Genomic DNA, 12,045 nt, shown 5'->3' with positions numbered 1-12,045 from the left:
CCAAAAACTGGACAGCAACACTTGGTTTACGAACCCAACCAACCTGAAACAAACCTACCCAACACATCCTATAACTCCAAATAAGGAAATAAAGAATGACAACAACAATTATACAATGACAGAATCTACGGAACCCAAGTCCGGATACAATAATCTAATGGGAAAAGACCGGGGTCGCTATATAAGAAAAAAAGACGTTCCGTGATATTGAAGAATATACTGCCTTGCAATAGTAACTTGCTTTTCAATATTGTTGATCTTCCGTCCAGGTTCATCAAAAGACACTTCAAGATGTATATATGTGTGTGGTTTTAATATCGTTGATGGATCAATTCTTTAAGATGTATATATGTGTAAGGTTTTAATATAAATTTTAGACCACAGTTGCACTAGCAAAGGCTATAAAGCCATTTTGTTTAGTGTTTTTGCCCATTTTCGAAGCAAATGCACAACAGCAAGTGCATATAAAAAATTGAAGGTCATTATTCGATCGTTTTTTCCCATAAAATATTCTCTTGAAAATGGCCAAACTGTCATTTGGTATCACACGCTGTATTGTTCTAATTTATAGAAGTAGCTGCCTCTACCATTCTTGACAGCAGATTTTGCGAAGTATCTGAATTTACTCTTGACTGGGAATTTGTTAAATGTGTTTTTGTTATCCATATTTTATCTCTTTTACGTTTATTTTAGGTATGGGATACATATAATTATTTTGTGAAGTGATTGAGATAATATAGCCACGGAAAATTAGAGAAGCCTGAATTGTGATATCTTTTTTGGTTCTTGAATTTGTTAAGGAAAGGAAAAAGTTAATTTAAAAAAAAAAAATGAGAAGCAAAAATTTCTTACTGGGGTTTGGTTGGGCTGGGTTTAGGGTTGCTAACGAATTGAAATTTATTATTAATATAAGTATTATTATATATTTTAATAATAATTTTGTATTTTTTTAATTTTAATAAGTAAATTAATTTAAATTTAATTCATTTTTAAGTTTGAGTTTGAACTTGGCTCGTTTATGTAATTGAGCGAGCTCGAGTTCAACAAATATTTGACAAGCTGAGCTTGAGTTCGTTTTTTGAAGCTCGACTAAAACTTGCTCAAGCTCGAGTTTGACTAATTCTTAATAAACGAGCTTAAACATTGAAAATTTTGATTCGGTTCGTTTGCAACCTAGTTGGGTTTCAAGGAAGAATGCATAGGAATTTTTCAAAACATTATTTTTCTTGCATGGTTCCTAGAGAAAAATGAATAGACACAAGCTAAAACACTTTGCTATTGTTTTATTTTAATGTTTTGTATTCTCGAAAATAGAAAAAACGAAAACGGACAACATTTTTTTTTTTTTTGAAGTATACTTTTTATAAGAAACTTTAATGTTGTTATTTGAATTTTTCAAAACTGTTTTGGCATAATAGTAAAAATGATTAGTTTTATTTTCGAAATCATGAAAAATAAATGCCGCCCAATGTCCTACCCTAACGGTACTATGACGTCACTATGATATTTAGCGACGCTTTTGAAATGCCGTCATAGATATTTATACATTTTAAAAATCCAACCGTTGGGGCTGGGATATAGGGACGTTTAAAAAACGCTGCCATAGCCTTTTCTTTTCTTTTTAATTGTGCTAAGCTTGACATTTAAATATAGCGATAGATATTTATACCTATCATAAACGATTATTAAGAACTAATAATTGATGTATATTAAATTAATAAATAAACTAAAGCTTGAGAGCAAAATTCATGTTCAAATTAAAAATAAAAAAAAACAATGCATTGCATACCCAAGAATATAAACAATTCATGTTCAAATTTTAAATACATCAATTAAAATCAAAGTCGTCTTTGTTCGCTCCCACAACCTTATCCACTATCTTTCCCTCTTTCAGGATCACAAAAGTCGTATAGCCTCTACTTCCATTTCAATTCACCCCTAGCTCTGAGTTCTGCACAAGGTAGCACACTTGAGAATATAATTTTATAACAAAGGTTGAGTTATAAACTCAAAGTTCACGAGTTTAAGAAATGCGATAACGTCATTGATTGTACGAACTTATGAAAAATAAAAAAGAATAGAGCATCACCAGCTTTATATTGCGCGATATCACCAACAATAGGAGCTGAATTATGCTTGTATATCACAAGATCAAGTAACAAGCGAGCCCTATGTAAATAGTCAAACTACATGCCAAAAGTAGTGAGTACGTAAAAACATCACACATTATAAAATTAGTCTTCATAAAACATAAGATACTGATAAGTGGACAGTTGGGTATAAATGTAAGTACCTTGATTACACCCGAAGGCAAAGGTTTCCCTTGCATATATTTGATGACGAAAAGACCACAATCATAGCTATAGAAATGAGTGTAGTTGTAACAATAGAGTCAACAAACTTAGAGATTATAACATTAATGCTTATTTAAAAATCAAGAACGATAATGTAGTGTATTACTTGTTGTCATGGCGTGGCATGTCTTCCAACCATTGAAATGCAAACGAACTAACATCTTGAACGTAATCTTCTCCATGCGCATATTGAAGCAGCTTATGCAATGATTGTACCTGTTGGTGGTAGGTAGTAAGGTACATAGATCAAGAAACAAAAAACTGGATACAAGTGGGGTATCATAATGGTTATTCTATTACCAATAATGTAGCTTGATTTTTTCGATCCTCATCGGTGTCAATACATCTGCTGGAGTCGAATAGATAGGCAACCCGTTTTTCCATGTTTACGTTCAAGCACAACCAGTGGTTTTCCCTATGGTTGAAGGGCATGTAAATCTAAAAATATAACGTCGAATGTACATGCAAAAAATAAATAAATACATAACATGGATCAAATGTTATTGTGCATGGTAAATTTGGAAATTGGGTAATAGTAGTATTTTATCATGTTACCTCCTCACAAGCATGAAGGGGGCCAGTGTATCTGTAAATTCCAAAATAATCTTCTACTATATCTTTCATTGTGTCATCAGAAGGTTGACACAAAATCTTTTGCTGCATATTCAATTTTAACATATAAATAACTTGTGCCTAAATAAAAAAAGTCTTTAGGTATGGCTAATACTTACCGATACATGGGTCGGAAAGTACCAAACCTTGTGATCCTTATTTGGAAACTTTTTCCTTTGTTTATTTGTCAATTTCACAACAATGAGATTTATAATCTGCAGTGCAAAATATATGAAATTTATGAATAGGCAAAGTAAAGTAACTTGGATGATGGAATGGTAGCAAATAAAATAGGAGAAGGAGAAAAGTCTTACACACGAGGATATCCACTGATATGGTTTCAAGGACCACAATTCCTTCCGCGTGGCAGATTGTGCTTCCACGTAGTGCAGTTTCATCCGTACAAGATATTCCCTAGCACATGGATAACTATGTGAGTTAGAAGGTATAGTACTTCATACATAACAAGTTAAAGGTAGTCAAATTGTACGCTTCTGAAAGAGATTCATCAAATGCATATCGTAGAACGAGACTGTCATAGTCATTTAATGGGTCTGGCAAAGGCACAGATGACTTGTAAAGGTATTGAGAAGAATAGTGCATAAAACCAGTCAAGCTTGGTTAGTGTATGTTCATGAAGATGGTTAGTGTATGTTAGCGCAAAATAACCACATATACAAAAGATACTATAATAGTTAGTGCCAAACCTTTGGGATTTCAGGAACAACATTACCCCCAAGTTGATCAAGTAAATTATCAAATAGCTGATACAAGTAAAAGAAAAGTAAGAAACAAACACTATTTGTTACACATATATCAAATATGTTTTGAGACACAATCATTTAGTTTACTTCATCGAGATTGTCGTGAATATTATTGTCAACGTTGTTGTCAGTTGACGATGGCTTCAACTGTGGTCTTTTCTTCTTTACATCAAATTTCACAAAAGGTGTACGCAACCACTGACTGGCTATGCAATTCTGGGTCCCTCGAGTCTGAGGACCACGAACAACACTACATGATGATGACATTGTTACAGCATTCATTTCGACTGCCTTTGTATCGCTCTTTTTTGCGCGCAATCGCCCCTTTTGTGGAATAGAAAGTTGTTCATTATTTAATGCTTTCCCACCAACCAATTTGTCTCGTTTCTTTGCAACTGCCTTTGCATTTGGTGGTGTGAGGATTGGTTTTGTTTTTCTCAAATGCAAAGTTTCCATTGGTTTTTTGTCATTCATATTCCTTATCTCATCCTCATCTACAAACTTCAGGGAATTGGCTACAACCTTTTCGATACCACTATCATCGAGACCAACCATTTCAATGTCAATTCGATGCTCCTCATGTAGTTTGCTTGGTGGTGTTTTAACATGTCCACCATCAACTGGAATGCGTCGTTCTAACAACTCAAGAATTTGACCAACTTGGTTCTCCATTTTGACCAGTCGCTGCTCTGCAAGTAGTTTGCTTGGTGGTGTTTTAACTTGTTCTCCATCAACTGGCATGTGTTTTTCTAACTACTCAAGAATTTTTTCAACTTGATTCTCCACTTTGGTTAGATGTTTCTCATCCTCATCTTGCCTTGTGTCCTTGTGGCCTTGGACCAATAGGGCATGAATTTCAATGACTTGTTTCTCAACTTTAGCCAATCGAGAGTCATCATTCTTGTCAATTCTTCCCTGGCTAAGAGTTACTGCATTGGACTTTTCACCAATGTTAGGCAAAGCCACCTATTCACAGATATACAATAACTTGTTAATGTCACAGGTGTAATGTAAATTGAGCTATAATTATAAAAAGTCATGTGTTGTAAATATTTACCTCAACATTTAAATATCCTCCCAAAGCTTTAATTTGATTCAAACCCTGCTTAATTTCTGAATTGCCCCAATAGGATAAGCGAGGTATGGAGTTGGAAGTAGCCACCAACTCCCTTTTGCGAGCAAATTGTTCCAAGTAAAATAACTACATGGAAAAAAAATTAAAAAAAAGAAGTCATTTTAATGTGTGTTAGACAATATACAATAAAAAATAATAGATGAAATAATTGCACATCAAGGGGAAGTACCATTAGAAGAAGCAAATAGCCGCACATAGCAGACCGCTCTTTGACCTTGGCAATAGCAATGCGGTCGACAAGAAAATCAAGGGCGTGCTTTGCCCAATTGAATTGACTGATGGACTCAACATTTTTAACCATTTTAATGAATGGTTGGTGTACGCTTGCCTTTGTGGTGGGGCACAAGAGGGCTCCAATGATGTATAAGACAAATTTCCTTTTAAATTCAGTTCCAGCATCTTTTGTTTCAAGCAGATAAGATTTCAAAGATGTGAACGGAACAAATTTATTCTTCCCCGCAAGTTCATCACATAGGTTTGTAATTTCATCTACGAACTCTGTTAACTTCACAGGTAGACCATTGGAAGGTAATCCCATCAACTCATGAACATCTTCTACGGTGAGAAGCATTCGAAGACCGTGGACATTCAATGAATGAGTTGAAGGATCAAAGTTCTGAACTAACCAATGACACAAGTCATGCTCTATGTGCGTGCACCTAAGGCTTAGGATGCCATGAAACCCCATATCACTCACTGCTTGTTGTTGTGCTTTGTCCAACCTTCTAATAATCTTACAAATTGATGTAAGCTCAATCCGGGTTTGAATTTTTACTTTTGGAGGCTTTTGTTGGACCACAGTTTTTAATTGGGCATATTGTTCAGATTGCAGCTTTCCCATTTGTATATACTTATTTTTTTCTTCTTCAGGAAGTTGATTCCATTTGTCCCCAATATCCTACATTACATGCATAAAATCATATGAACAATTACATACAAGCTTACAAGTACAAAAGGAATACTACAAACAACAAGAATACGTTGCACTGACCTTCACGTCTACTTTCATTTGAGTTTTTTTTAACTCCATTAATTGTTCTTGGCTATAAACATATGAAAATGAATATAAGAATTCGTATAATGGAAAATATATAACTACATACAAATAGATATTAACGAAATACCAAAAGAAAATGAATGGGGTGATCGGGCGCTTTGGAGAATCAGCCGGCCTATCCATTAGGCTTCAATCAGAATTCCTTGTAAAGAAAGACAAGAAAAATAAACTCATAATATCTTCGATTAGGAAAAAAACAAACAAACAAAAATCTTAAAGGTTATAGTACATTCATCAAATGCACGACGTGCACACATGAATGGATTTGTTTTATAATAATGTAGTTAACAAAGACTATGTTTCCAATGTAAAAAGGAAAGACACTAAAAAAAATTCTAATCATAAACAAAAAATGATACCCCAGTAGCTTAGGTCACATTACCATAAAAAAATAGATTAAAGAAGTTAATTTTTTTGGACAAAATTTGTAATTTGGTAAGGAAATTTTTTTGTCGCAAAAAGGAGCCAAATATTTTGGCACCATACGAATTGATAATAAAAACAACATTGTTTTTTATTTTATTTTTGGGACTATTGTAGAAAAAAATAAAAAAAGATGTCATGGTTATGTATAGCTCCTTTGCTCCTTCAATTCTCACTTTAGGTGTACAGTCAGAAGGTTGAATATCTTTATTAACTGGTTTTACTTGCTTTGGTTTTAGCTATGTTGTGGTTCACTTTCCCATATTTTATCTTGCTAATTTTTTTTTTTTATTCTCTGCATGGGTTTGGGGATGGCTTGAACCACATAAAGCACTTGAAAATTATAAATGTTTAGGAAAGCAATTTGTTTTTTAGAATACAAAATACAAGAAATTAGAAAATGGGAGAATGATTTGATACAGTTGTATTCAGTAATATACATACACTAACTAAAGATTTGATGCACTAAGGACCCTTGCATACTGCTATACCCACTGCCACTCACAATTGAATCTTGGGTTGTGAATAGAGCTTCTCTTGTATTAATGCTATGCTTATTATTTGATTTTATTATTTATATTTATTCTGTCATTGATACTTTAGATTCATAATAAATAATACTAATATATGAGCACTACTACAAAATTGGTTAAAGGTCACAATTTTTAACTTTGACCTTATACTTTTAGTCTTAGTTTTTTTTTAATACAAAAACTGTGATGAATGAGGGTGTGACTGTACAAGTTATATCATAAATATTTTGCTTTTTAATTTGGCCATCACGCATACCATATAATTTAAATATATTGAAGCATAGAGGACCTTGTAGGAAAAAATATGTACCTGTCGAAGAAGTAGTTCAGCAACAACACAACCAGCAAACCAGAAGTCAATAGCTGTAGTGTACTCCGTCGATCGAAATATAAGCACAGATGTAAGAGGTATTGGCCTCTCCTTTTACCTGCCAAAAATAAGGAATGAAGCATTTCAACCAAAACACAAAACTAAGGGAGAGGGGAAAAAATTAAAAGACATAAACCAACATGTCATGTAACGCCCTCAAAATAAACCCATTATATACATTTCATTGACATGCATTATTCAAAGAAAACAATTTATTAATTCATTCATCAGAGGATTACTAAACGAAAACATTACAGATAACATCAAATTAAATGCCCTACAGGCTTACATCTTTCCAAGCCAACACTTGGATACAAAAATATGAGTTCTAACTCAATACAAGAAAAGCCCTAGGCTTGAATGTTTACATGTACTAATAAATAAAGACAATTAACTAAGATAGTCTTCTTCATAATCCAGAAGCCAAACCCTCCCAAGCTAAGTCCTTGGAGGTATTTTATCACCTGAACCTGAAAATGATGTTCCCATATAGGGTGAGCCACAGCCCAGTAGAAATATACTAAACCACATATAAGCAATGAATAAAGCAATAGCATTCAACAGATGGTTAACCAAGATAATCAATTACTTCATTTTACAGTCTCATGACACTATTGTCTAACACATGTTTTACTTTCCAATTTTATCAACATGGCTCAGAACCTGGCCAAACTTACAACAGTGAATTACATATATCATGTTCACATCCTTCGAATATCAACAAACATATGAGACTCAAGCTCAAATCAAAACACTTCATACTTCCAGATTGATACACATTTTAGTGTTGTATCAATAAAACACTTCAATATAGATAAGCACACATAAAAGTGATGCTAATGGAGTCCATCCCCTATCTCCTCCCAAACAAAATCCGGTTTAGAGGTCCATCCCGTATCTTCCCCTAAACTGTGGAGTACATCCTCTATCTCCTCCCACACAAAACAATGTATGCAAATGCAATGCTCAATGAATACATGTATTTTCTGTATCAATGCAATAGTCAAAATTAATGACTCAACCAATTGTGATTAGTTTCAGTTATTCCTAATCCACATGCAATGTCTACAACAATCACGACTATCCTCCACCGATAGCCCAAAACAGTTATTTCTAAACTGAAAATAACTATTGTCAACAATTCAATAGATAAATGATTCAAATTATCCAACTACGCCATTTAATCAATGAATTCCCCAATTCCATGAATTTAACCATCTTTTCCCAGTTCCATGAATTAATTATACAAATTAATTTAATAATACAACTAGGGTTTTTCCCAAAATTTACCAAAGTATCCCCAACATATCAAAAGACCAAGGCTTAGAACAAAACCTATAAAATGGAGTAGGAAATCCCTACCTCGAAGAGAACAACCCAAATGGAGAAGACAGAGATGAATACCCAAATACCAAAGTGCTCCAAATCGCCAAATGTTCAGATTAGATGGAAGCCCTCGACTCACTCTATCTTTTTAATGAAGGATCTATGGTAGAAACACACCCTAAGTGGATCAAATCTAAGAGAGAAGGTGTGTATAGGGAGAGAAAACTCGTAACTAGGGTTTTGGAATATGAAAGTGTATGAAAAACAGATCTGAAACACGCTGCTGCCTATTTAAACCTGACAGGCTCGCTCGAGCGAAGACTTGGTCGCTCGAGCGACCAGACACAGAAAAGATACGCTCGAGCCAAGAAAACCTTGCTCGAGCCAACAACCCAAAAGCTCGCTCGAGCGAAAGAAAACTCGATCGAGCGAAGAACTCAAACCCTCAGGTCCGTAACCAGACTCACGCTCGAGCGAAGGAACTATTGCTCGAGCGAAGAACGAACTAACTCGCTCGAGCGAAGAAAAGCTCGCTCGAGCCAAGAATGCATAGCTACAGGTCCAAATCAGACGCAACCTCTCGCTCGAGCTACCAAACCCCGGCTCAAGCGAATAACCAAAAATAACATCTCGCTCGAGCGACAAACTCCTCGCTCGAGCGAAGACCCAAAATTCTGGACAGCAACACTTGGTTTCTAAACCCAACCAACCTGAAACAAACCTGCCCAACACATCCTATAAGTCCAAATGAGCAAATAAGGAACAACAACAACAACAATACAATGACAGAATCTACGGAACCTAAGTCCTGTAACGCCCTCAAAATAATAACAATAAACCCATCAAATAAAACATTCATTAACATATGAAATAACAACATTCTTCTATTCATCGGTGTTTCATTACAAAAGTGTTACATGTTAACCTCATAACCAAAATGCCCTACGGGCTTACAGCTTTCCAAGTTAACACTTGGTTACATCAAAAGAGTACTAACTCATACACGTTAAGCCCTTGGCTTGTATTTACATGCAATACATCAAAAAGTAAAATGACAACATTGTGTCCGCCTCAAGCCTCCCATGCTATGTCCTTGGAGGTGGCATGCTACCTGCACCTGAAAATGATATTCCCATATAGGGTGAGCCACAGCCCAGTAGAAATACACTAAACCAACCATGAACAATGACTAAAATATTAGCAATTGATAGATGGTCAACACTGATACATTCACATAAATCACACATTTATGTCAACCGACTAATGAGTCCAGGTCACCTTTCATTTTCCCTTTTTTAACAGATAAGCATGCTAGCTCTATCATCATTTCCACAGATATGTATAAAAACTATATCCCACATTCAGATAAGCATATAAGCTAATCCACATTCTACAACAGATATGTATAACAACAATATCCACAGATAAGCATATAAGCTATATCCACACTTCACAAAGATAAGCATATGAGCTCTATCTTCACTTCTCTAGACAAGCATATGAGCTGTATCTACGGAGTTCATCCCCTATCTTCTCCCAACGCTATCCGGTTTAGAGGTACATCCCCTATCTTCCCCTAAACCGCGGAGTACATCCCCTACCTCCTCCTCTACACATAACGTATATAAACACAATGGTTCTATATACAATCCCTCAGTACATATAATTAATGTATTCCATCAACCGTCAAGTTCCATGACACACTTCATTGATTAGTTTCCGTTTACCTAATCCTCATGCATTGTCTACAACAATCTCGACTATCCTCCACCGATAGCCCAAAGCAGTTATTTCTAAAACAGAAAATAAATGCACAATGGATATTCAATCAACATTTCATTTCCTCATTTCTCACCAATTAATTATCCCAATTAATTAAACAATGTAATTAGGCCATTTTCCATAATTACTATTTCAACCCTTAGGTCCCAATTTCATCAATGATTCAACAATCATTCCATTTTTTTCTATGCCAAACATGCATCTAGGTTTATTATGAATAAAACCCCAACTTTTGTAAAATTACACAAAAGCCCCAAACTTTCACAAAATTACCAGACCAAGCCCAACATCTCAAAATACCAAAATTTAAAGACAAAATCCATAGAGAGGAGTAGGATATCCCTACCTCAAACCCGGAGCCTCAAAGGAGATGAAGATCAAAACCAAAATGCTCCAAACCTCGAAATTTTCAGATCAAAAGGAAGCCCTCGACGATCAACAACTTTTTTGTAAAGGCCAAAGATGAGCAAATCACTCCTACTAGATCAAAACCTAGAGAGAAGGTAGAGTCTAGAGTGAGAGGCTCAACAATGGTGATTTTTAGAAAAGTAAGAGAGAGAAGAGAAAGCAAAAAGTGATTTGAAAAGTCACAATTTCGGGACTTTAACCCAGTCTCCCGCTCGAGCGTAAAACACCCCGCTCGAGCGGCCACTCACAGACTTACGCTCGAGCGGCCAACCTCCCGCTCGAGCGCAGAATGCACTCGCTCAGCACTTTTGCAGAACCAGACCTCCGCTCGAGCTCCCAACCCTACGCTCGAGCGTACAACACTGCACAACAAATACTGGATGGATGTATTCCCCGCTCGAGCGCCAACATCTACGCTCGAGCGGACAGGCCAAAAATCTGGGCAACTAGTTTTGGTTTCTAAACTCAACCAACCTGAAACAAACCCACCCAACACATCCCATAACTCAAATATGAAGTAAAGAGGATGCAAACAAGATAATAGTCAACTACCAACATCTACAGACACAAGTCTGGATCACTATACAACAAGGGTAAACCCGGGATCGCTATAACCTCCCCCCCTTAAAGAATTTCGTCCCCGAAATTAAACACAAGTTTTCAAAAACAAGTTTTCCTCCATTTTAAACAATGTTACATTTTAACATTCAACAATTCGACCCATTACCGGTCATCCCATCCCTTTAACAAGAGACATATCACAATATGTAAATAACATATGTATTATTAACATGCATCCACATTATGCATTATCTTTCCAATTTCAACAATATATTCAACATATACCATGTTACAATCAACTTCCATATGAGGCAAGTTTCCAAAACATACTTCCAATAAACCAAACATTTTCAATGTTTCACAACTTAAGACATATATAAAAGCTCTTAAGTTCAACAAAATGCAAAATTTAAACACAAAATTACATATCAACAAACAAGTCCGGATATTTCTCTCGGACTTCCAACTCACGTTCCCAAGTGGCTTCCTCCACTCCGTGATGTTTCCACAAGACTTTCACCAAAGGAATGGTCTTGCCACGCAGGACCTGATCCCGCCTGTCCAAGACCCGAACCGGTCTCTCCTCATACGAGGCATCCTCATCTACCTCTAAATCGCTCCAATCCAGCACATGTGATGGATCTGGCTCATACTTCCGAAGCATACTCACATGAAATACGTCATGCACCCCGGACAACTGCGGCGGTAAGGCTAACCGAT

The 12,045-nt window shown here is 35.7% G+C and overlaps 1 protein-coding gene across 1 annotated transcript; it reads right to left on the bottom strand.

The window, feature by feature from the left end:
- Positions 1 to 1,916: 1,916 nt before the first annotated feature.
- Positions 1,917 to 3,433, bottom strand: LOC145796326 (ubiquitin-like-specific protease ESD4). Its single transcript, XM_082881410.1, has 8 exons — positions 3,281 to 3,433; positions 3,086 to 3,181; positions 2,910 to 3,011; positions 2,655 to 2,792; positions 2,461 to 2,570; positions 2,294 to 2,360; positions 2,090 to 2,186; positions 1,917 to 1,951 (listed from the first exon to the last, which is right to left on the bottom strand). Exons 1-8 carry the CDS (start codon positions 3,362 to 3,364, stop codon positions 1,917 to 1,919), a joined length of 729 nt encoding a protein of 242 aa, XP_082737536.1. The 5' UTR covers positions 3,365 to 3,433.
- Positions 3,434 to 12,045: the final 8,612 nt, after the last annotated feature.

This window comes from Camellia sinensis, chromosome 7, assembly GCF_055761805.1.
Source record: "Camellia sinensis isolate YWXY chromosome 7, ASM5576180v1, whole genome shotgun sequence".
NCBI lineage: Eukaryota > Viridiplantae > Streptophyta > Magnoliopsida > Ericales > Theaceae > Camellia > Camellia sinensis.
This window is presented reverse-complemented; position numbering and strand designations above follow the sequence as displayed.